We start from the raw sequence: 25,041 nt of genomic DNA on the forward strand, positions 1-25,041 counted from the left end.
ACCCTAAACACTCTAGGTTTTAAGTGAGTTATCTATGGAAGGAAGATGAACATGCAAGTTCTCAGGGGTCATTAGTAGCTATATTGTCATTATATTTTTGACTTAATATACTGAGGAAAGTAAAGAAGTGTTTTAAATCAGGTTTTTTTCTTTTTCCTTTTTTCATTGTTGTCTCTATGAAAGGCTTTAAATCTTCATTTGCTCAGCAAAGTTGGACCAAGGTCATCTGCTGAACCCTGGCGAACAGAGGTGATAACTAGCCATTGTTTCCTAGGGGCTCAGAGGGCAGTGGTCGGCCTTCTGACAGTGAACACAGGAGGGGGGGTGTGAAGGAGAGAGAGAGAGATCTCAGCTGTCGTTGTGTCCACATTTGTTCATCTGGGGCCCCCCGTTTATATTTGTACAGTAGAACGTGGAGTGCATGGCGTAGCAGCACGGGGAACTTTTGGAGCTGTAGATTTAGGGACCTCTGCTTTACAGCGCTTCCTCCAGTCATGGGGCTCAGTGTACTGTGAGCAGAGGAGCCACCTGAGAGGAGGAAACATTTATTTAAATGATCAGCCATTGGTGATCTTTTGGTAAAGAAATGGTATCTTAGAGGCCCCTCGACTCAATGTGACTTTGAAAGTTACTTGATTTTCATTTAGGATGTGGTTTGGGCCTTTGGAGGTGCCTCACTCATGGACAAACGACATATAAAATGATTCTCTTATAAAATTATTAATATCTTTCCTGTGACTCATGCCTGTTGTCTCTAAAATATGATGTATTAATATTAGGTTTAACCAAAAATAAACATCATCCTGTGTAAAAACCTACCAAGTATATGTTCCTCGTGAAAATACATTTCAGCAAGAGCTGACTGAAAAGACTGAAGCCATGGGAAAACTGAATATGACTAAAATCCGCAAGTTCCTCAAGCATCTCTTATCATCTATACTATTCATTTCTAAAAACAGGCACCATGAATTGGTAGCATGCACCTCTAGGATTTAAGCTGATGAAAATATCCAATAAACCAAGTTAATACAAGCTCATTAACCCTTCTGGGTGTGGTTTGTACCTCTGGCTACCTTTAAGAACCATATATGAATGTTGATGATATTAATTCCTGGAGTGCAAGAGAAGTTTTTCAAAAATTTTTTTAACCTGTTAAAACATTTTTGAAGACGTTGGTAAATTTGTCAGGGTTTCGTGCATATGGCCCTCACGATATATGATGTTAGGCATTTAATTTTTTTGATTGCTTAACAAATAACCATAAAATAACATTAATTGTGGCAAAAAAGAAACAAAACAAATATTCCGTACAGCATGGTTACTGAGGAAGTAGGTGGTAGTGGCAAGCTGGCTAACTGCACATTTACTAGCAGGATGTTTTCTTTGACTGTGTTTAATCTGTTTTTTAAATTTGAACACATTTAGAAAGCAGGAGAGCCAGCTCAACTTGCCACAGGCCTTGCCATTTCCTATTATTACACCTGGGCAGACTGACGACGCTTTGCCTGGAGAGCCTTTGTAGTCATTTGGTGTATAGCCTCTGGAATAAGGCCCGTTCTGTCTCCAAGCCAGGCTGGATCTCCCTTGTGGATATTACAACACAGATTTTATAACATATACCCCTTGTAGGTCTTACAGCATAGATCTAGTCATGCTTCAAAAAATGTTTATGGTCCGCCTTTACACAATAGTAAACAATTGTAATAACGAATGCCCCCCAAGTGCTGTGTCAATGTATAACTACAATGGCAGTAACACGAGAAAATTCAGCCTTCATGCTAAGCTAGGTTAATGTAAGCTTTAGAAGTTTTAAAGCAACCCAGGTGTTCGTAGACAAATAAATGGGCAAAAAAAATGTAGTATATACATACAGTGGAAGGTTGTTCAACCTCGCAAGATCCTGACACGTGCTGCAGTGTGGATGAGCCTTGAGGACATTTTGCTAAGTGAAATTAGCCAGTCACAAAAAGACAAACATGTATCATTCCATTTATATGCGGTATCTAGAGTAGTCAAAGACTGGTTGTTAGGGACTGGGGGAGGGGAGAATGGGAAGTTGATATTTAATGGGTACGGAGTTTCCGTTTTCAGGATTCTGAAAAAGTTCTGGAGCTTGGTTGTACAACATTGTGAGTGTACTTGACACTGATGAACTATACACTTAAAAATGGTTGAGTTTGTGAATTTTATGTTATGCGTATTAAAAAGTTTTGAAGTAGCTGGGATAAGAACTTATATATGTATGCACACAGAAGTTATTTCTGTTATGCAGTGTATCCTTATTATTAAATTAATGATTATTTCAACCATTATTTATTGTGTTGACTCTGCACAGAGGCTGAATAACTGTGGTGGATGCCACGGTGACCAGGGTAGACATCATGCCTCTCTTACGCAGCTCACATTGCACGCTCATATTGATAACCTGGAAGATCCCTAAAAATACAAAAAATATTCAGCAGTGAGTCACTTAATCTGCTCTACACTGTAACTCAAATAAAATCTGTTTGCATTTATAAAAATAGAGTAAACATTAAATAAAGAAATTCTTAAAACGTTTTTGAAAAAATAATGGTAGAATTGTGAGGGTGGGACCAACCTTTTTCAAGTCCAGCACAAAGCCAGAAGCCAAGAATGACATTATTATTATCAAATTTCCATGCAGCAGAAGTAACAAAAATATGGGCAAAAGATAAATGTTAAAGGGCAAAAATATTTGCAATTTCTATGAGATTAAGAGCTAAATTCCTTCATGTAAAAACGCCTCATATAAATTAAAATGAGAAATACTAAAATCTCAACAGAAGAATCGGCAAAATTCACAGCAGAGGAAATACAGATGCTTCAATATCACAGAGAAATGCTCAGATTCATTTACAGTAAGAGCGATTCAAATTAAAACCATATATGAGGTACCCATTTTTACCTAGCATTCTGAAAGATCCAGATAGCTGATGGTTGTGAGTAGAAAAACAACCTCTGATGCTGGTTTGTAGAAGAAGACATTAGTGAAAGCCTTTACCAAGAACAATTTAATAAAATCTTTTATTATGTAAAATGCTCACCCATTTTTGTTCCACTCCAGGGAATATATCCTACAGATGTTTAATCATATGTACGATATATATGTACAGATATAGGTAAGGCAGCATTTGAAGTAATGTCAAACTACTGGAAACCAAATGACCATTATTTAAGAGACAGGTTAAATGAATTACGATACATCCATACAGTAAAATATCATGCAGCCATTTACAAGATTGCTCTCTTTGTGTTGCTGATGAAGGCCCTCTGAAACCTATTAATAAAGAAACAAGGTATAGAACCAAGTTGGGTTTCTTAAAAAAGATGAATGCAGAGTGTGTATACTTGCATATGCATAGCTGTATCTCTTTTTTTTTTTTTTTTGCGATACATGGGCCTCTCACTGTTGTGGCCTCTCACTGTTGTGGAGCACAGGCTCCGGATGCGCAGGCTCAGCGGCCATGGCTCATTGGGCCCAGCCACTCTGCGGCATGTGGGATCTTCCCAGACCGGGGCACGAACCCGTGTCCCCTGCATCGCCAGGCGGACTCTCAACCACTGCGCCACCAGGGAAGCCCGCATAGCTGTATCGCTTAACGAAGCATCAAGCTGTAAGTGGCTGCTGCAGGAGGACAGATGGGGGCTACGTGGCTGGGGAGTCTGGTGAAGGTTCTGGGGAAGACCCTTGTGTACCTTGGGAATTTTGTATCATGTACATGTACTATCTAGCCAGAAAAAAAATAATATTAAAAAATATTCAGTTTTACTCATTATGTTTGTTTATGTCCACTGGCTTTGAAATTAGGATTTAAAGAAGTTTACACATGTATATACAATAAATTAAGATAATATGAATTACATACATCTCCAGGAGTTCTTTACTCAATACCAGAACAAAGAAATCACTAGTATTTACCACAGTGGAACTTTATTCTAGGTAATTGGTTATGTAGGTGCTGTGAGAGCAGAGAAGTTTCAGAGTGGACAGAGAGGCAATGCAGAACTAAACAACAGCAGGAAATTGTTGCTTCCTGTGTGCTCAAGGGACAAAGTGAGGCAGTGGTATTACTGGACTTTGGGATACAGAAGTTGGGACCCTGGTGGGAATTAAAGCCAGAGGAGACAGAAAGAAAGGGGTAGAGATACCCCTCTTTTTCCTTCCTCCCACCTCCTGTCTCTCACCGCTGCTTTCCACTGGCTGAACTGAAGCCAGCTGGCCCAGGAGCCTTGGAAACACAGCCTGAAAGTGTCAGCTCCCTTGATACAGAGTAGAGATGGGGAAAAGCCAGAAACGAATCTGAGGGCAAATAAGGCAGGATGGGAACAATGAACAAAAATGTAGCAATGGGAAAACCATGGCTGGGAAATAAGACGGAGCCAAGAATGAGACCGAACCCCAGCATTCAGCCTTGATTGCCCATTGCACAGTCTCACTGTGCTGCATCACAGGCTGTGTTCACTGCAGGTGCGAGCTTTCCAGGGTGCTGTCACGCCTCATTTGTGATTCTTCCCCAAGCCCCGGCTCACACAATGCCAGCCTGCTGTGACATGAGCAGTTAATAAATGTTGGTTGAAAAGAATGAATGAGCCAGTGAATTTCAAGCAGAGTGAGAAAGATGAAGTCAGGGACACAACACCAGGGAAACTGTGGATATTCTTGCTCTTTGTGGTTAATGCCTTTGGAACAAACGGTTTTTAGTTTGAAGTGTGCTATTTAGAAAGTTTACCATTTGGGACTTTCATCTTCCTGTTTTGCAACTATTTCCATTAGACACTCAGTAATTGTTTTTTCATAGATTATAGGTTTGGATTGATGAATATAATAACAGTTTTATTCCAGCCTAATAAGGAAAACCTTGTCAATATAAACTCTCGAAATCATGTTTACCTTTTACTTAAATGGAGCTTGTTTGTATTAATGATTGTAGCTCATATGGTGCTATAGCTCACCTAATAGGGACATGATAATTTTCAAAAAGATTAAGAACGTTTTTAGGCCGTACTGAAAATATTTTGTTTTCTTGATAATGGTATTTCCTGGTGTCTGGAAGAAAGGTGAGCAATTCCTTCTAATGAATAGCAATAGAAATTAAAATAATTATGCTTTTCTGTTTTTCCCTTCAGAAAACCTAACTGAAAATAAAGACATAACTTGCTATTTTTAAGGTTTCACTAGTCCAGCAAAATAAATGTGTTGTTTTTACTGCTTTCATGTAATTTCATTTCACTTGATCACATTTAGGCTGCAGATCAAATTAAGAAGCTGTATAATCTCTTCCTGAAAATTGATGCTACTCAGGTGGAAGTGAATCCCTTTGGTGAAACTCCAGAAGGACAAGGTAAAAAAAAAAGAGAAAACAAATTAATGTAATTATTTATGCAAACTATCAATTGTACAAAAAGACTGTAGTAGCAGCCTTGCATTAATTTCCTTCAGTAATTTAATTTCTGCCATAGTTTCAAACGCTCCCATGATGCAGTTAAAGATTTCAGCCCTTGCGTTTGTTTGTAGCCAAATGCCAAGCCTCCAGGAAAGTTACTTCTTGTTTTATTTAGAAACATCCATCCACCATCACCCTCTAGTTTTCATGCCCCTCACTGCTGCTACATGGTAAACTCTTTGTCAAACTCTTTCCCGTTGTTTCCATTGTCAAACTCTTTCCCGTTACTTGGTTAGCAGCTTTCCCTTCAGGTGGGAGAAGGAGACATTTTTGTGGAGAAGGTTTTTTCTTCCCATTGGGTACTTGTGGTGTATCAATAACTGTCTTATATCTCAGCACCTACCACCCTTGCACCGTGTCTTGCATACAGCAAGTATTCAGTAAGGTCTTATTAATTTGATAGCAAAAGCTTGAAAATGTGCATGTGTTTATGGTGGGGGGGGTGGAATATCAAGGGGATAGGATAGTGATAATGTAAATTTCATGAACCTTGTCTTTTTTAGTATCTTTCAACACCAGTATCTTGTTTGCTGCTTAGCATGTTGTGAGCAGACAGTAAATAAGGATTTGCCATTGGACTAATAAATGCCCATTATGTGCAAATACAAATAAGTTCTAGACCAGCGTGCATGGTACAGTTTTTTCTCTTTAGTATATTTCAGAGATTGTATAGTCAGACTCAGAAAATTTAAAATACCATGTCCTTGGAACCCAGAGAGGCCTGGGATTGCTGTGTTCCAGCCACACATGTGGGCTAAGCCTCAGTTGTTTTTTGTTTGTTTGTTTGTTTTTGTTCATAAGTCCAAAAGAGTGGGTAAAAATGATACCTATCTTGTAGGGCAGTTGTCTAAATGAGGTGATTGGTGTAAGCATCCAATGTTAGATACAAAATAGGCTGGCCCTTGACATTCATAAAATGTATTCTTCTCAAGGAGTATAGAAGTGGTCTAGGAAAGGTATAGATTTTATATTTTTAACTATTTTTTTTTCTGTTTTTAAAGATTTCAGATTAGGACAGGCAAAGAGCTCATGTTTAGGAAACCATTGAAATTAATAGGTTGCATGGTTTACACAAGTGACCACTAGATAAAATTCTGTGGTTGGTCATTTATAAGCGAACTACCTTTATGCTGAAATATTTGAAAAATTGCATTTGGCTGTAAAATAATCAGTATTTGATATAGAGAGGAGAAGAAAATTGTTTCTGGAACTCATACATCAGGCACTGTGTTAAACTTTTATGTGTCTTCTTTTTTTATTGTTTATCATAACTCTGAAGAGTTAGGAGTTGTTATCTCCATTTTATAGAAGATTGAAGAATGAATTTGCCTCCCTGTGGGCAGCTAGTTACTGGAGCTGGGATTCAAACCCTTGTCTTTTGGAGTCTGGTGTGCATGTTGATTCTGATATGCCAGACTAACTTATGGTGACCTGCCTTATTTTCTATTTTTTCCATTTTAAACTTAATTTGCTTTCATCAGAGTGATCTAGAAGTAGTCTCCAGTTTGGGAATATCAGTTAAAATTCATGCTGCATTGAGTGGCTGATAATTAAATCCAAGAGAGGAAGTTGAGTTTAAATTCTTAAAGGTCATATATTGCTTTTCAAGCTAATACGCACAAGCAACCTGGTTATTTCATATTAACAAAAAAAATTCAGCCATCAAGTGGGATAAAAATGGCATTTTCATTTATCCCTTTGGGAAGTTGTCGGTCACAGATTGTGGTCTGGCAGCAGGGAACAGGGCTACAAGAACCTTTTCCTAGAGAGTGTTGGTAAAACCTCGTAAAATCTGAAGTTTTCTTTTTAATTATTAAGAGAAAGGAAAATTATTGAGCTTTTTCAAAGGAATCATAAAATACATTCCATGTATATAGTTCATTAAAACGTAAGTCTTATGTGATATTTTTAAGAGCAAAATTATCTTCAGCTATTAATTTGTTCATTGTATAGCTATTGAATTATAATCACAATTAAATAAGTGTGTTGGTTTATAACTCCTAATGAGCAGTAGTCAAATTAAACCCAATTAGGAAACGTTGATGAATGACCAAATGTACAAATTGATCTTCATCATTGTCACATTTCCCTAAAGCAATCCTTTATTTAGGAGCTGTAATAGTAGTCATTTCTACCTTAGCAATATTGACAATATTTATAATCAGAATACTTAAATTTTTTCTTTTAGATCAGTAATAGCAAAACATATAACCTTCCCCATTAAAACCTTGACTTAACGATTACTCTTTTAATTTAGAAGTTTAAGAAGCTTGGCATTACACCAAACTTTTTATTTTAAAAAGTTTTAAACTTATTCATTACACAATTTCTTTGTAAAAGAATTTCTTCAGTCTTCTATTGCTTGATGAGGAACATTTTTAAAATTCCAGGTGAATGGTCATATATATGCATAGTAGATGACACACGGTAGAAAGAATAGCATTGGCCTTGATAACATCTACGCTGCTAGGTCACCAGGGGGAAATTTCTGGTACACCCCAAGAACGATTTTTTCCAATGTGATTAATAGTCTGATTCAAACAATATAAGTTGGCACTACTGACTGTAATGTAGTTTAGTGACTACTAGTTAGGATTATAATGGTTGTTAGTGACACAAACCTACACCAGCCTAGTTTTTGTTAAAAAGCCCCCTGGGGAGGTGGGTACTTATTTTACTTGTGTTACAGAGAAGTTTAAGGAGTAGACTGGCTTAAGGTATGAAGGTAATCAGGGATTCTCTGGTTGCCCAGTGCTGCTTGCCTCTAACTCAGCATCTTTGTCAGCCAGCGCCTCTGGAGCTGTCAGCCAAGATGGCTCTCAGTTTTCATCATTCTCCTCCAGCAACAGTAACAGTCCTTTCAGATGATGCTGATTGGCCCTGCTTGGGACACATGTGCACACCTAGCGCATTCACTGAGCTGGAATCACATGGTGAGAAAAAGGCTCGCAAAGGAAAAAGGGACATTGAGTTAAAACATGTCTATGAGAATGACAACTTTTATTGAAATGAAAGCAAACAAATAGAAAGAAATGAACTATTTTCCTTGCTTGTCCAATTGCAGTGCCAGATTTAATTCATTAAACCTGTAGCCAAGTAAAAAGCAAGGTTTTTTTAGTTTTTAATCATTTACCTATCTTCATTTACTTATTTTGTAAGCCACTGTGAGATTTTATATCTTATTTCTTTTCATCCCACTCTCAGCCAGATCTGCCTGCACACACACTCATTTCTTTGGTATCTTTAAAACAATGTTTCTCATTGGGGAGGGTGGGCATTTCGTTCCCCAGGGGCTGTTTGGCAATGTCTCGACACAGTTTTTTACTGAAATATAATTGACATACAACATTATACTGGTTTCAAGTATACAACACAGTGATTTGATTTATATCTATGTCTATCTAGTGAAATGATCACCACAATGAATCTAGTTAACATGCTTTTTTGCCTGTCACAACTTAGGGTGCAGGATGCTACTTGCTTCTAGTGGGTAGATGCCAGGGATGCCACTAAACATTATACAATGCACAGTGCTGTCCCTCTCATAAGAAAATGATCTCACTCAATATGTCAGTAGTCCTGAGGTTAAGAATTCCTGTTCTAAGCCATCTTCATCAGTTGGAGCTGAAATCCATTCACTGAGCTAAAGGAATTAAACCCAATTTAAAACTGACTATCTGGCCAAGATTCCAAGAGAATTAAGGCTGGGTGATCCAAAGTTAAGTGGCACACCAAATTCCTTTCTTTCTTCAGATTAATTTCCCTAAATAACCACCCTGTGTTAGCAAGTGCCCATGTTGTTGGTGGGTGTTTCTCTCTTTATACACAAGACTATTTTCAAGAACATTCTCAGTTCTCTACCTTCCTCCGAAGCTCCCTCCCGCCTAGTGTCTATTTTTCTCTTTTCACAGCAACTAAAGAAAAGTTCTCAAGAGTATACAACTCTTGAAATTAACATTTAACGGAAAGTGGACTAATTTGGAAGTATCAGCGTTTTAAAGACATCTTGGTAAAGCGCATTTCAGTAGCACGTTATGGTTATTTATCACAAATCGAATTCAGTACATTACTTGAAGACAGATGATTTTCCAAAATAATTATGACAAGTCTTATTTCCTGCTGTTATTTTTGTTTCTTTTATGTGTGAGTCTCCTCTCTGAAATGTATTTTTCTTTTGTTTAATTCTGTGGCACATTCTTCTGTTAAAACTCTAGGGTCAGAGGCCGCTAACTGCCAGTCACGTTCTCAGTTCTTTATCGAGGCTGTTGAATTAGCAGCTCACAGGATCTCACACCATTAAACAAAACAACAAAAACACCCTATGAATATAAGTACTGCAGCTCTCTTTGATATTTGTTCAGAAGGAAAATTCATTTGTATAATCTATCAAGCATATAACAATATGCTTTTGATGGTGAAAATTGTTTTATAAATATTAATAGGTGTGTTTTTTTCACCCACTTTGTACACAGAATGGCCTTCGTTCGAGTTGAATTTTCTATAGAATTGAGATTTCATTAATGTGACATTGAAAAGTTTAATATCTGAACCAAGCTCAGCACCTCCAAAAATACATTTTACCATAGTTTATTGTTTTATTAAATGAAAAAGCCAAGGTCTGAGCAAGGAAGTTTATTTTATTGCGCTGTTGTTGACATAGCCAATCCATTTTTTTTTACATCTTTATTGGAGTATAATTGCTTTACAATGTTGTGTTCGTTTCTGCTGTATAACAAAGTGAATCAGCTATACGTATACGTATATCCCCATATTCCCTCCCTCTTGCGTCTCCCTCCCACCCTCCCTATCCCACCCCTCTAGGTGGTCACAAAGCACGGAGCTGATCTCCCTGTGCTATGCAGCTGCTTCCCACTAGCCATCCATTTCACATGTGGTAGTGTATATATGTCAATGCTGCTCTGTCACTTTGTCCCAGCTTACCCTTCCCCCTTCCCGTGTCCTCAAGTCCATTCTCTATGTCTGTGTCTTTATTCCTGTCCTGCCCCTAGGATCATCAAAATCTTTTTTTTAAAATTCCATATATATGTGTTAGCATACAGTGTTTGTTTTTCTCTTTCTGACTGACTTCACCCTGTATGACAGACTCTAGGTCCATCCACCTCACTACAAATAACTCAATTTCGTTTCTTTTTATGGCCAAATAATATTCCATTATATATATGTGCCACATCTTCTTTACCCATTTATCTGTCGATGGACAGTTAGGTTGCTTCCATGTTCTGGCTATTGTAAATAGTGCTGCAGTGGACATTGTGGTACGTGACTCTTTTTGAATTAGACGATCCATTTTTAACCCACCAGTTCTGAAAGTGTACTTGGAGGGGTCTTGCAGGGGGAAATTAGCATATAAGAGTCAATCAGTATTCAGGGATTGATCTACTTCTTTTGTGCAAGCTGAAAGTTTTGGTTTAGTTTGTTTGTCATACTTTTTTGTTTTCACACTAGTATGATGAACTTTCCTAAGTTTCTCCTTCACTCATACAAATATGATACCTGTGACTGTTTTTTCAGTTGTTAAAGTAGGATACAGATGTGATGAGAACTGTGGCTTAGCTGGGATTGGCAACCTTTTTCTGTAAAGGGCCAGTTAGTAAATATTTTGGGGTTTGGGGGCCATTTAGTCTCTATTGCAGCCACTCATCTCTGCTGTTGTTTTGGGACAGCAACCATAGAGGTGTGTAAATGAATGGTTGTGACTGAATTCCAGTAAAACCACCTTTACAAAAACAGGCAGTGAGCTGGCCCAAGGGCTGTACTCTGCCACTGCCTGACTTAGAGTCTCACTAGGGGCTGTTTTAGACACATCTATAGCCTCCCTGGCCTTATGCAACGGTGTGGTGTGATTCAAGGATCACCAGAGTCATCTCTTTCATCATCATCCTTTAGGCAAAATCTCCTTCTCTGTCAGTTCCAAAGCCTGAAATGAATGCGAACCATTAAAATCCTTCCTGTGGGAAAATTCTGATGTATTCAGAAGATCGTATTTTTATTGAAAACCATAGGTAACCTGTACATGTGTAACTCCAGTAGGCATTAGTTTAGATGTACTCTAAACAGAATTCTAGGATTATAAGGGAATGGGACAAAGTACAGGTCATTTTTAGTGATAGGAAGAGAAGAGAATCCTGTAGCCTGGCCCATAAGGACCTGTCGTATTTCTGAAGCCCTAAGAAAGCACTGTGCATGTAGAGGATGGCGTTGGTAATAATAAAAATAACCAGTGAGTGGCAGCTGTCAGTGAGGCTCAGTGCTTTGCATGCATCCTCCCCTTCCTTCAATACAGTGCAGTAGAAAATATTCTGGTCCCAATTTGACGACAGGGCCACTGGGCTTAAGAGACACGATGGACCCCTGGTTAGGAAGTGTGAGAGTTATAATTCATACCCAGGTGTTTTTGATGCTAGAGTTTGCGTTAAATGGTCAAGTTCAAGGGAAAACTTTCATAACATTATGAACTGAGATTGTAAGGCAGGAAAGCCCTTTGTATGTTTGGGACCATTTTAAAAATATTGAGCAGGTTTAACAAATATGTGTCTAACAGAATCCATGTACCTCCTTAAAATACTTTATCCCCCCCTCTAGCGCCACCCTCCCCAAAAAAGATTTAGGCATTAATGGTGGCAATTCAGTTTTGGATATTTTTCATTACTCCTTACAGTTGCCTTACTTACTTCCTATTTATGCAGTGATTTTAATTTCTAAAAGCACTTGGACATACATACATTGACCTGATTCAAGATTTCAGTTTTCTGGAAAATAATTACTCATTTGCTCTGTATATTCACAATGTGTGGGTAAAGGGGTTGGACATTTTGTGGCAACACAAAGGACTCAGGCAGACATTAAATTCCATTTAAGATTCTCCCTTGTCAGTCAGTGCTACTTTAAGTAATCTGTGGTTTGGACTTTTATTTATGCTGAGAATTCTTAGATGTTAATATGACAATTCTGCACGGATTTGTACCAAAGTGCTCAATTATTGTGGTAGAGAGACCCTTGGAAAAAACCTCTACCTGGGATCTTTAACTCCAGGATGCTACAATATAATAATATTTTCTTTTCATAGGAAGCAAGTGGGACTAACAGACCATGGTCATTACTTTAGAATGAAATATATGAAGGTGGTTCTTTCCCTGTCAAGAGTTAGGTGCCTATCAGCAATGCTGGAGGAGAACGGGTAATATCTAAATTCATGGTCAGAGATCCCTGCCTGTTGATATCCCAGGCAGGGTAAAAGAAGGTTATGATGGAATGTCATCATAGACAATTACTTTCTACTCTAAGGGATCTAATAAAAGAGATCAGATCCAAGACACCAAGCACACTGCCCATCCCCACTGCAGTCGCTACCTGATTGTACATGTGGAAGATCTGTAAATCAAGGAAAACTCTGTGGTCCCTCCCTGTTGCTGAGTGGGTTTCACTGTGTCCAGGGCTCCTAGCCAGTAAAAAGAGTTAGAGATTTCTGCCAGCACCAGAGGGTGGAGGCAGTGGTGCTAATAATGCCTGGCAACATTCCATTGTAACTGACTAGTCTTGGTCTCTTAATGTTTTGTATCTTGAATCACAAGAGTCATAAGATGGTCCTGCTCACATCAAGGTGATGGTCTAGTTTTAGCAGACCCCAGAGTAAGTGTATCAGCAGTCTAGGGATTGTTGTTTCCATTTTTCAAATAAGAAAACTGAGGTCCAGAAAGAAAGTAGATTATTTTTATCAAAGTTACAGATTTAGTTAAGGATCAAATAATTTAAAAAATCTATTCATTCTGGCCTGGTGTTCTTTCCACTATATCTTTTAGACATATTAGTGAGGATACTGATTAAATAAAAACTTCACTTTGCAACATCAAAAGAAGGACATGGGGGACAGCATTAAGCGTTATTGTCTAGTCTCTCCTTGCATTGAAGTGAAAGGTTAAATACTAAAAATAAGAACTGTAATAAAAATTGCAAATCCAATCTGTATGTAGCTATGCCAGTCTGTAGCTTTTAATGAGTAATGGCAACTTACATTGTTATTTTATAGAAACCAACAGATACAAATTATTATGCTTTTTATTAGGATGTAAGTCCCTTGAAAACAGGGACCATGTCATATTTGTCTTAGTAGCCTTAAAGTTTAAAGGTCAAGAAAGCCATAACAGCTTCTCCTGCCTGAAGCATGAGAAAAAATAACAATATTTGACTTTCTTTCTCCTGCGCTTGTCAGCCTGAAGAACTTAATTTATAGATCCTTAGGAGATATTTAGGTATGTTTCTTTTTTCTTAATTAGTTGTCTGTTTTGATGCCAAGATAAACTTTGATGACAATGCAGAATTCCGACAAAAGGACATATTTGCTATGGACGACAAATCAGAGAACGAACCCATTGAAAATGAAGCTGCCAAATACGACCTAAAATACATAGGACTGGACGGGAACATTGCGTGCTTTGGTAAGAAAGCAGTTATATCAAAAGAATGGTTTGTGGATTTTTGCAGAATTTAGGGCCCCTTGGTTTCTGAAATGTTATTTCCCAATAGCAAGTAAACATATGAGATTTTTGTAGCCAAACACTCTTAAGAAACAACCCAAAATTTCTTCCCAAAGTTCATTTTGGCTGGTGGTCACCAGTTTAAAGCAGGGTTTCTCACTTCTGGCACTATGAACATGTTGGGTTGGATAATTCTTGACTGTGGGGCGCTTTCCTGTGCTGCATTGTCACCAGTTGTGACAACCAGAAATGTCTCCAGACATTACCTTTTGGTAAGCACAGTCACCCCAGTTGAGGACCACAACATTAAAGTATTTCAGTTAAACTTTGATTAGTAAAGGTCAGAACTTCTGCTACTCTAGTCAATGTTAATATGCTAGGAATTATTCTGAAATCTTGGTTTAAGATAAATTGCTTTCTTAGAGGAAGTAGAAGAGAATGAATACTTTAATCATTATACTAAAGTTTCAGGTGCTGTGAAAACCAAATGATAAAAATGTTTACTCCATTATGTCAGTTTATTAATAAGACAGTTGATTTTATCATAGTCCTCTAAATTTGTAAAATTGCCTTATTAGCAGAGATAAGAATGGGTCTAGAGAGGCAATACAATTTCTGCATTGTCCATAGCGTATGGTACTGAGATTTATACACTTCTCTGTTTCTGGTGGAAGCAATTCACTGCACTTGAAACCGAGGTCTTAATCTCAATGGAATTAAAATAAAAAAGATTTGTAGCTCATTAAACCAGCAGTATCATTATATTCAGAACTGAACAGACCTCATCCAGTAGTTTGCTGTCCAATACAATAGAGAATGACACCCAATTACAAGTGATACCAAAGGCTCTTGCTTTGTTTTGGAGCAAAAACTCTAATGTACCAGATTGCTCACATCATTCTGATCTTGATAAGTTAATATGCTCTCAATATTTGTAGGCGTTTAGAAAGGGGAAACATATAATGGTATGTTTAGAGCAAATTAAATACATATTCTTTGTAGCCTCTATAGGAATGTGCATGATTTGGCTAAGGTAGCAGTCTCATAAGCTACGATTAACACATTTCACATTGTTTTAAGATCATATATAAATGACTTTTATTTTAGTTGTTCCAGACTTAATTAAATTAGTCACAGTTCATAGGCTTACCTGAGGAATTCAGGGGTCAGAAAAAGTGAAAGCTACTTTACCTGGAGAGTTTCTGCTGTGTTCAGCACTTTTTTGGCACTTTCTAACCTAAGGAAAGCAATTTCCTATAATTAAGCGTAAGAAGCAAAGGAAGTGCAGTTGATCAATAAAACTTCGTTCTGGAAAATAAAAATTTTTATGTTAAAACTCTTTCCTTGGTTTCTTAAGAAAAGCTACTGGGATGTTGGCAACATTTTGGTTCTAGTTTTAATGATCAGGTTGCTAGTGAACATTTCTTATATTAATTTGAAACAGGAATGGGGGTTAGGAATGTTGTTTTAATGCTGTAATTTGTTCATTTGCTTTCTAAGTTTCTCAGAGAACGCATAAACTTGCATGGTTGCGCTAAGTGTAAAATAGTGTGGAGTCCTATTGAAGTTGGGATCCCTGTGGTTCAACCCCAGAGGGATGCCACATTCAAAGGAGCATATTCTCAGCAAGCAAAAAATTGAAAGAATCACATTCTTTACTCAAATCTCTTAAAGAATATTAAAAAGAATGTAATTCATAAGCTCTAGCAACTTTTCATATCCTTTTTCCTCTCTTTTGCAGTTCTCTTAACCTCCGTATTTTCCAGAACCTAAAACTCCTTCCTCTACTAATAGTCCAAATTTATTACTTACTTAAGCTCTTCCCGTCTTTGTGTTTCCCAGATTGATTTAACTTCTCAATAAATTCTTCTTCCCATTCCCAGGTCTTTTTTGTTTATTCTTTGTATGCACATTTCCTGATTATTCTTTTTTTTTTTTGGGGGGGGGGTTACATGAGCCTCTTACTGTCGTGGCCTCTCCCGTTGCAGAGCACAGGCTCCGGATGCGCAGGCTCAGCGGCCGTGGCTCACGGGCCCAGGCGCTCCACGGCATGTGGGATCTTCCCGGACCGGGGCACGAACCCGTGTCCCCTGCATCGGCAGGCGGACTCTCAACCACTGCGCCACCAGGGAAGCCCAACAGTCCTGATTATTCTTAAAGTCTATGAATTTATCTGGCTGAATAGAATTCCAAGCAGGGTGGAAATTGGCCTAGTAAAGTCAGGGCTCTCTTTTAGCAATATGGGGGAGGGACAAAATTTATGCACCCTTTCATGTTGTTAAGTTTATCCTGTCTTGTGTGCCATTTGCATTTCACAGTGAATGGTGCTGGACTCGCCATGGCTACCTGTGACATCATTTTCCTGAATGGTGGGAAGCCAGCCAACTTCTTGGATCTTGGTGGTGGTGTAAAGGAATCTCAAGTATATCAAGCATTCAAATTACTCACAGCGGATCCTAAGGTAACCTCTCTCTTTGTAGGGGAGATTGCATGGCGTAATGATTTCTCACCATCAACATCTACCTTGTTCCTGCTGCTGAGGGTTAATAAGCCAACCCATGTACTTTGCAGCCCCAGGTGCAAATCCTACCTTATATCTCATTGGAATGCATGATGGTTTAAATCATCTGGGTGAAAGGTTTATAAGTGCCCCTAGGATTTTATTTCAGTGTATGTGCTTACAAAGTTCTGGGAGGTAGAAGGAAATTTTTTTAAAAAGTGTAGTGCAAATAATGAAACATTGGTTGGCATGAAATATTTTTTGGGTCCTTCACAGTGAAGCGATTAGTTCTACGCTTATGTGACTTAGAGAGGACTGAGTCTCAGATTCCTTTCATAAAGATGCTGAAGATATTATAAGATTAAGACAGAAGAAAGTTACAGGCTTATAATATTATATATTACTGGAAAATAATGACCCCACCTCCTTCTATATGCTTTTCAATTTTCATCTCTGACAATTACAGACGTTACAGTTTGTAACATACGCTCTAAGTAGCATATAATGTTGTTTCATGGACATCTTCTTAACTAGAATGTAGCTATCATACTCATGCTAGGTGCATAGAAGGTATTCAGTAAATATTTAATCAATTTAAATACCAGTATGGTTTGTTTCCATTGTAGGTATTCAGTTGTCTATGATAACACGATTTAGGTGGATACTATTATATTGAAAAGACTAATATTTTTTGAATATCTGATATATGTCATTTAATTCTCTTCACAATTCTTTGGGGTAGTGTATATAGCACAACAATATGATTGTAAATTTTATTTGAGAATCGTTATCTTAATATTGTTAATATGTGACACATTCTCTTGGTTCCTGACATATCTGAAGACATGGGAAATCTGAACCATCACTAAGAAAATCATGAATGAAAACAATATCAGATTCTTTTTAAAGAAATGTTGTCTGAACTTAATATGGAAGCTTCCCACTCATAAATAGACTGGCATTTTGGGTCTTATGTGCATGCAGTTTTTTTTGTCTTAGGTTAGTGGTATGCTTGTCTGTTTTCATTATGACTTAGTTGGTAACCTTATGTTTTTGCTGTCTTTTCCTTCTGATTCACATACACACACATAAAATTGTTAAACAATATTAGCAACTTATCTTCATTGCTCTAGGGTTGTTCAGGAATAGCAAAGTCACTGAAGTCCAAAGTCACCCAGCCGCGAAGTGTCTGCAGTTGATTTTTCTGTTTACAGAAGCACCTCGTTTTCATTGGTTAAGTAGGCATATTATCAGAGGCTCTGTAATCATTTATTAATTCATTTATCCCTCCTTCCTACTCCTTTCTAAGGGAAGAATAATTTTTATCCCAGGGATTTTCAAACCATTTGAAATCTGTAAATACCATGGACGTAATACACAGCTCTTTAAACTGCTTGAACTACAAAGTACCCAGAGGACAGGCAACTGTAATGAAATACTGTACGTTTAGTGAAACTCAGTGCTGAGAATTAAAGAGAACCAACAAAGGATTAAATCTAACAGGACAATCATTGCATTTTCTTTGGAATATCTTTTCTTAGGGGCTGATCCTGAATTTTAATTTCATAGAAGTACAGGAAGGGAATGAAAAATCACTTGGAGAGCTTTTTTTATTTTTGTTTTTGAAAAAAAACAATCTCTTCAAAAACGTTGACTTTACCCTATAGAATATTTTCAAATGCTTGGAGTATTTAAACTTTTTTGAGATTTGGCTGTCATCTTGTATAGACAAAAGTATGTGGGAGTTATTTTATTTTTCTCATGCTATATCAGGAAAATGCATGCTTGGCTCATCTCACAGTACATTTTCCAAATCTTGAAATTTCAAAACCCGTTAAAAAGCATAGAAATGTAATGGGTATTTTCAATCCTGGCACTGTGTCACAGATTTCAGAGAACAGAGGCTAAAAAATAGTATAGATGAATTGATTTCATCTTGCAAGGAAACTGGTTATAGTTCTGGCAGTAATTATTTCAAGTAGAACCCCATCCATTTGCCCAGAAGTAGAGATTCCCGAGAGCCCAAAGCTAATTATTTCAAAGGTATTGATTTTCTTGTTAGATATAAGGATTAGTCAGTTGAATACACTGAAACTCAAAATTACAAAAGGCCTGTTGTTGTTAAACTTAAATCAACTGACACTAACAACTACTTGTTTGTTATATGTACAAGCTAATTCTATTGATCAAGTAATAGGCATCAACATTCAAGAAAAATATTATGGATTGGCATATGTTTCCACTCCTAATGTCAGCCATGGAGCTGAGACTTGTGTTTCTTTCACTTGACCATTAGCCCAAATGCTGATTTTCATTGGGACCTAACACACGTACCTTTATAACTGATCTGTTCCTTATTTGTAATATATATGAAGTGAAGTTCCTCTGCCAAACTGTCTAAAACAAGAGTGTTTGCTAGATAGCTTTCTAAACTGGATTCCCATGAAGTGTATCATTAAATATTTTATACTTCTCTTATTTGCCACCTGGGCTTGAGATGAGAGAAAGGTAATAGAGTTTGTTCTGCTGGTGGTAGAATAGATATGATGTCACCCTCATCATTTTAACTTCCAGGATTCTAAACATTAGTGTTCCTAAAATCACAGGGAGTAAAATTGATATAAAATAAAAAATAGAAGTAGGATTTTGTGGTAATCTATAAAGAATTTGAACACATTTAAAGGAGAAACACTATCAAGAATGTTAGCCTTACGTTTTGTTTTCCTGATTGGTGCTTTGCCTTTTGTTTCTAATTTTAAATTTAGAATTCCAAAGGTGTAGAAAATGAGTGCAACAACATCTGGAGTATGTAAAACGTCTTGCATAAATGAATTAAAGAAAAAGATGGTTGATATGAATCTCAACAGTAACCTCGACTGTATTGTCCGAAGTTAAGCAAATTTGTTGCCCTCGGGGGGCCTGATTTTGAAAAGCAGTAGCATGTGATTGGCATTAGTGAAGTCACTTCGCTTGATTTGACTGTGCTTCCTGGTTTAGGTCCAACTTAGAGTCAAATTTTCAAAGCCCTTTAAATGTCTAGCAAGAAATGTGCTCTATAAGCACCAAATACTCGTTTAAGAAGGAAGGGATTCTTGGTGGGGCTCTGGTGCCACGCAGCCTGTGTTGCAGTCCTGTCTTTAACACGTATTGGCTGTGGAACCTTGGGCATGTCATTTAACTTTTTTGTGTCTTGGTTTCCTCTTTCATAAAATGGAGATAGTAACAGTACTTATTGCCTCAGAGGGTTACTTTATTGCATGAAATGAGATACATTTCCAATTTAAAGGGGCAATAATTTCACATGACAGTACAATCTAAAAATTTAATAAACTTTTATTAAAAGTATAACTTACATAGAGGACACTATACAAATCTTAAGTATATAGTTCGATGAATTATAACAAAATGAATATACCTGTGGAACCTCTGACCACATCAAGAAATAGGACCTGGCCAGTGTCATGGCCTGAATGTGTGTGTTTTCTCATAATTTATATGTTGAAATCCTACCCCACAATGTGATGGTATGAGGAGGTAGGGCCTTTGGGAGGGAATTAGATCATGAGGGTAGAGCCCTCACGAATGGGATTAGTGCCCTTATAAAAGAGACCCCAAAGGGCTCTCCCACCTCTTCCACAGTGTGAGTACATAGCTGGAAGTTGGCTACCTGTATACCAGTAAGTGGCCACTGAATCTGTTGGTGCCTTGATCTTGGACTTGCCAGCCTCCAGAATTGTGAGAAATAACTGTTTGTTGTTTAAACCACACAGTCTATGGTAGTTTGTTATAGCAGCCTGAATGGACTAAGACAGTCACCATCCCAATAGCCCCTTATGCCTCCCCACTATCCTCCCCCTACCCTGCTTTCTTCCCAAAGGTAACACTCTCCTAACTTTTAATATCAAAGATTTGTTTTGCCTGGTTTTGAGCATAATACAAATGGAATCATACATTGTATACACTTTTGTATTTGCCATTCTTCACTTGACTTTTATTTCTCAGATTCACTCATATTTTATGTAGCAGTGGTCCACTTATCATTATTGCTGTGTAGTATTCTATGGTATGACTCTGCAAGAACTTTTCTATCATTCTTCTATTGATAGACATTTGTGTGATTCTTATGTTTGACTATTATGAATAATGTTGCTGTGAACATTCTCATACATGTCGTTTGGAGCATATTTTTGATACTTGCAACTAGAATTTCTGGGTAGTACGGTATGCATATACTCAGCTTAAATCGATACTGCCAAACAGTTCTCTAGATGTGGCAATTTACATTCTCATAGGCGTGTGTGGGAAGTCCAATTTCTCCACACCCTCATCAGCATTTTAGTCATTCTGGTAGGTGTGAGGTAGTATCTTATTGTGGTTTAATGCCTTTCCCTCATGTGTTTATTAGCTATTTGAATATACTCTTTCAACTTCTGTCACCTCATGTATAAAGTAGACCTGAAAATAATACCCCAAAGCATTGTTTTATTATCATCTAAGATATATGTGGAAGTACTTGGCAAACCTTTCCAAAGCATGACGAAAACTTTAGTTTGTGTTTTTGTTTTTTTTTTTTTTTTTGAGTGTTCATTTTGATTATCATTTTAAAGGCTTAGATTTAGAATTACTGAAACAGTTGGGGAGTAAATGGTCGTCTACAGAAATGGGAGCTGTCTGAAACAGTTCACTGTCACCAGTGTTACTGCCTGGGTTGTTCTGAAATTGATGAAATGTGTAAGCAATTCAGTAGCTTGCAGTGATTCTCCCTTCAGACAACCAAGAAAACACAGTTTAATAAAGGGAGGATTAGATTCATGTTTGGGAGAACCACAAAATATAATTTGGTATAACTTTGAGGAGAGGCCAGCTGTTTAGCTCTGTGGTAAGTGCTTGAAAAGTCTTTTGAGTTTGAGGCCAGGGACATAAAACTGCACACTGTATTTTTGATAAAGGGTTTATGCAAAGGCCTTAAGTTGTAATAAATATGTTTTAGAATTAATACATACTAAATGCCTCATGTATTGTTGATTATCATATATTGAAAAACAAAACAGTATCCTCTTTTTCTCTTATATACATGCTTGTATCAGAGGCATGAAGAAAAACTTGTTTTATTACATGCCACATATATTTGCTGAAACGCCTTATCTGCAAGGGAATATTTATTTTGGGGGTTAATAGAAGTCTTTAGGGATTCATTTTCAAATATAATGTCCAATATATTTTAAATATGAGCGATATTTTTGAAATGATTACCCTGCATCTCCATTCTTACAGGCCAGTTTGAAAACAAATTTTACTTTCATATAGAGTAAAAAAGCACTCATTCTTTATGGTGATCATCTACCTGATAGCCTAGTCTGAAAATAATAAAAATGTTTTTGTGCTTCTCGATTTGCAACCTGTCATTTAGTTTCCCCTTCCCCTTAGGATAGCCTCTCATTTAGGGTAACCACTGTGTATACACTGGAGAGTGGTAAACCATCCTCCCTGGGCTCATTTCTTTTCGCAGTGGTTTTCCTACTGTCATGAATTCATAAATGATGATTTTGCATTTCATTTCCTGATGTCCATTTATCCCAAATTTCCAAGACTGTCAGGCTCTCTATGCCCAACTTACTTGCCAATACTGTAAGAGCCAGGCCCTGGCTCTTACAGTATTGGCTCTTTCCATATCTCACACATGATCAGTGTGTCTGATAGCTACTGCATTTTCAAAGCATCTCTAATGGAACACTCTAAATCTCTTTTCATGCTCCTTGCTGACATAGTCTTAGAAATAAATAAAAAATAATATTTGTACGCTTTGCTCTGCTTCTCAAAATTCAGATTTTAATACGCCTTACTTTGTATTGTGGTAAGTGATTTAAAGAATTTAACAAACTTTGGGATATTATAGCAAATTTTATGATTAGTCCCAGCATGCTCAGTAATTCATTATGAATCCTGTATGGAGAGGTCTTTGTAGATTGTTAAAGAGAAATGGACCACTAATCAAATTATAATATCATATAGGTTGGAAATAATATATACTTATTACGAGAGTTAGGATTTTTTTTTTCTTCTTAATGTTATTGCATTGAGAAAACAAGTAGTTGAACTCAGCAATTAGAAAATAGTGTATTTCCTAACAAGTTGATCAAATAATGACCAGGATTAATGTCAAGCATCTCTGAATCTTAAGAATCATCTTATCATGGTAGAGTGATCAAGGCAGTTTTACTATTATTATTTTTGAGGTATTGTTTTAGAATCCAAATTGGCTGGTAGAGGAATTACTGGATGTGGAGAGTGAACTTAGTAAAATTATTCTGGAGAACAAGGTTAAAAACCTTTGAACTGTGAAGACCTCTGATTCTTCTGCTCTGCAGAGGTGAACTGTAGTCTGGTGGGATGAGCCCCAGTGGGTTCAGGAGATTGGAGACACTGAATCCTCTTTCTTCTTCCCTCCATGCTGCCCCCACCCACTGTCAGAGAATTAGGAGTGACTGTCTCATTCCTAAATGAGCAACATGTCCATATGGGCTTGCTGAAGAAATTGGCTTGACTCACAGTGGCTTTCTACATAGTGTTCTGTCTTTGTTTTAGGGTATTTTATTAAGCAGCATCCCTTTTCCCCTAATTATTAGATTAGGGAAACATAAAACAGAAAAGTACAAAAATACATTAAATTACATGTACGTAGACTTTTTAATGAGTAATATAGTATAGCATTTTTGACAAAACTAGTATCAATATAACTGACACTATTATATAGTCTGCTTTTTTCACTTTGTATGTAGTACTGTCTGTCTTTTTGTAGTACTCTACAGAATCCTCAGTGGCTAAATAGTATTCACTTTTATAGATACATGTTTACTTAACCAGTCCTCTGCTATTTGGTATTCAGGGTGTTTCCGACTAAAAATAATGCTCCTGTGGACCTCCTTGTTTTCATAACTTTACAAACAGGTCAGATTATTTACATAAGATGACGTTGAGAAGCATGAGGGTAAAAATGTATGCAGAGGTTAAGTTTTTTACACTTACTGCCAAATTATTTCAATACTAGTTGAAGGAACATAGAGGGTTTTCATCAAATAAGTTTTCCTACATCCTGACCATCATTACTCTGACTCTTTACTATCATGAGAGGTAACATTTTATTTTTCTTTTATTGAACACTTTTTATTACTTCTGTTATGACCTGCCTATTAATATCTTTTGACCAATTTTTCCATTTTTATGTCACTCTTTTTCACAGAGATTTAAAATACAGGTATGTGTGTGTGTGTTTTGGAAATCAAGGGAATGGGCTCTTTTATATATGTTGTCACTCTTTTTTTTCCATCCTGTCTCTTGTCTTTGAATTGGTCTATATAAAATTTTATTATGCCATTATATCTATGTCCACCTGAAATATTGTTATGTAGAGTGAGACCACTTAATGCATGTTACTATTTTTTGCTATTATTTACTTAGTTTCTCATAAAACTTTTAGTAAGACTTTTAAACTTTGTTGCTTCATGAATCACCATTTAAGGTCCAGTTTCAAGAGGAAACATCGTATTCCCCACCCCTCCAAATGTGACTTAAAGCAAGATGGATGTTGTGATTAAAATGGCATGGTTCTTTAGTTATTAATAAGATTCTTGGTTATTTGCAAGGTATTGAAGGAATTTTTTTCAACGTATTGAAGGAATTTCATTGTAACCTAATATGCATTTTTTCAACCAGGCTTCTTAGTACAGTTGATTCCCACTATTTGCAAGTTCAATATTTACAAATTTGCCTATGCTCTAAAATTTATTTGTGACCCCAAAATCAATACTTACAGTGCTTTCACGGTCATTTGCAAAAGTACACACAGTGTTGAAAAATTTTACTTATCCGACATGCTGTTCTCAGTGAATGTCAGTCAAGGCAAGATTCTCCGTTCATGTTTCAGCTCTCTTACAGTAAACAAGTTTCATTTTCACGATCTATTCAGTGCCCCATTTTTCATGTTTTTGTCCTTTTTGGTGTGTTATTTTGCTGTTTAAAATGGACCCACATGTAGTGCTAAAGTACTGTCTAGTGTGAAGTGCCTCACAGAGAAAATACATGTTAGATAAGCTTTCTTGAGGCATGATTTACAATGCTGTTGGTCACAATTTCAATGTTAATGAATCCACAGTGTATATTAAATAAGATACACTGAAACAGAAACAAACACACAGAAAACAAGATCATGTACTGATAGGTTGACAAAAATGTGACCAAGGGCTCTCAGGAACCTAACCCTGTATTTCCCTTAGGGGCGATGGATCAGTATTCACTAATTCAATGTTCATTGCAACTTTATAGACCATAACTGCTCTGAATAATGAGAATTGCCTTTATAAAGTTTTGGATAATTATGGACAGCTCTTCAGAATCATATGCTAGAGACTCCATTTTATCTTTTTTAAGAAAGGACATTCCGGAACCCCTAATGTAAAGTAAAAAAAAAAAAAAAAACTTTTCTTCTCATAATTTGCATTTATATGTTTCCTAAAGGGAAGTCTTTTGATTATGAGAACCTTTGAAATGGGTCACTAATGGCTTTTGAGACATAGTAGCTTTA

General features: G+C 37.0%; 1 protein-coding gene across 2 annotated transcripts in view; it reads left to right on the plus strand.

The window, feature by feature from the left end:
* SUCLG2 (succinate-CoA ligase GDP-forming subunit beta) overlaps positions 1-25,041 on the plus strand; it is a 269,606-nt gene that overhangs the window by 136,473 nt on the left and 108,092 nt on the right. For both annotated transcript variants that reach the window (XM_032649210.1, XM_032649211.1), the window contains 3 exons: positions 5,267-5,363; positions 13,760-13,921; positions 16,279-16,421. In XM_032649210.1, coding sequence (XP_032505101.1) covers positions 5,267-5,363; positions 13,760-13,921; positions 16,279-16,421 — 402 coding nt within the window. The remainder of the gene's footprint in view (positions 1-5,266; positions 5,364-13,759; positions 13,922-16,278; positions 16,422-25,041) is intronic.

The sequence above is a fragment of the Phocoena sinus genome, chromosome 11 (assembly GCF_008692025.1).
Source record: "Phocoena sinus isolate mPhoSin1 chromosome 11, mPhoSin1.pri, whole genome shotgun sequence".
Classification (NCBI taxonomy): Eukaryota; Metazoa; Chordata; class Mammalia; order Artiodactyla; family Phocoenidae; genus Phocoena; species Phocoena sinus.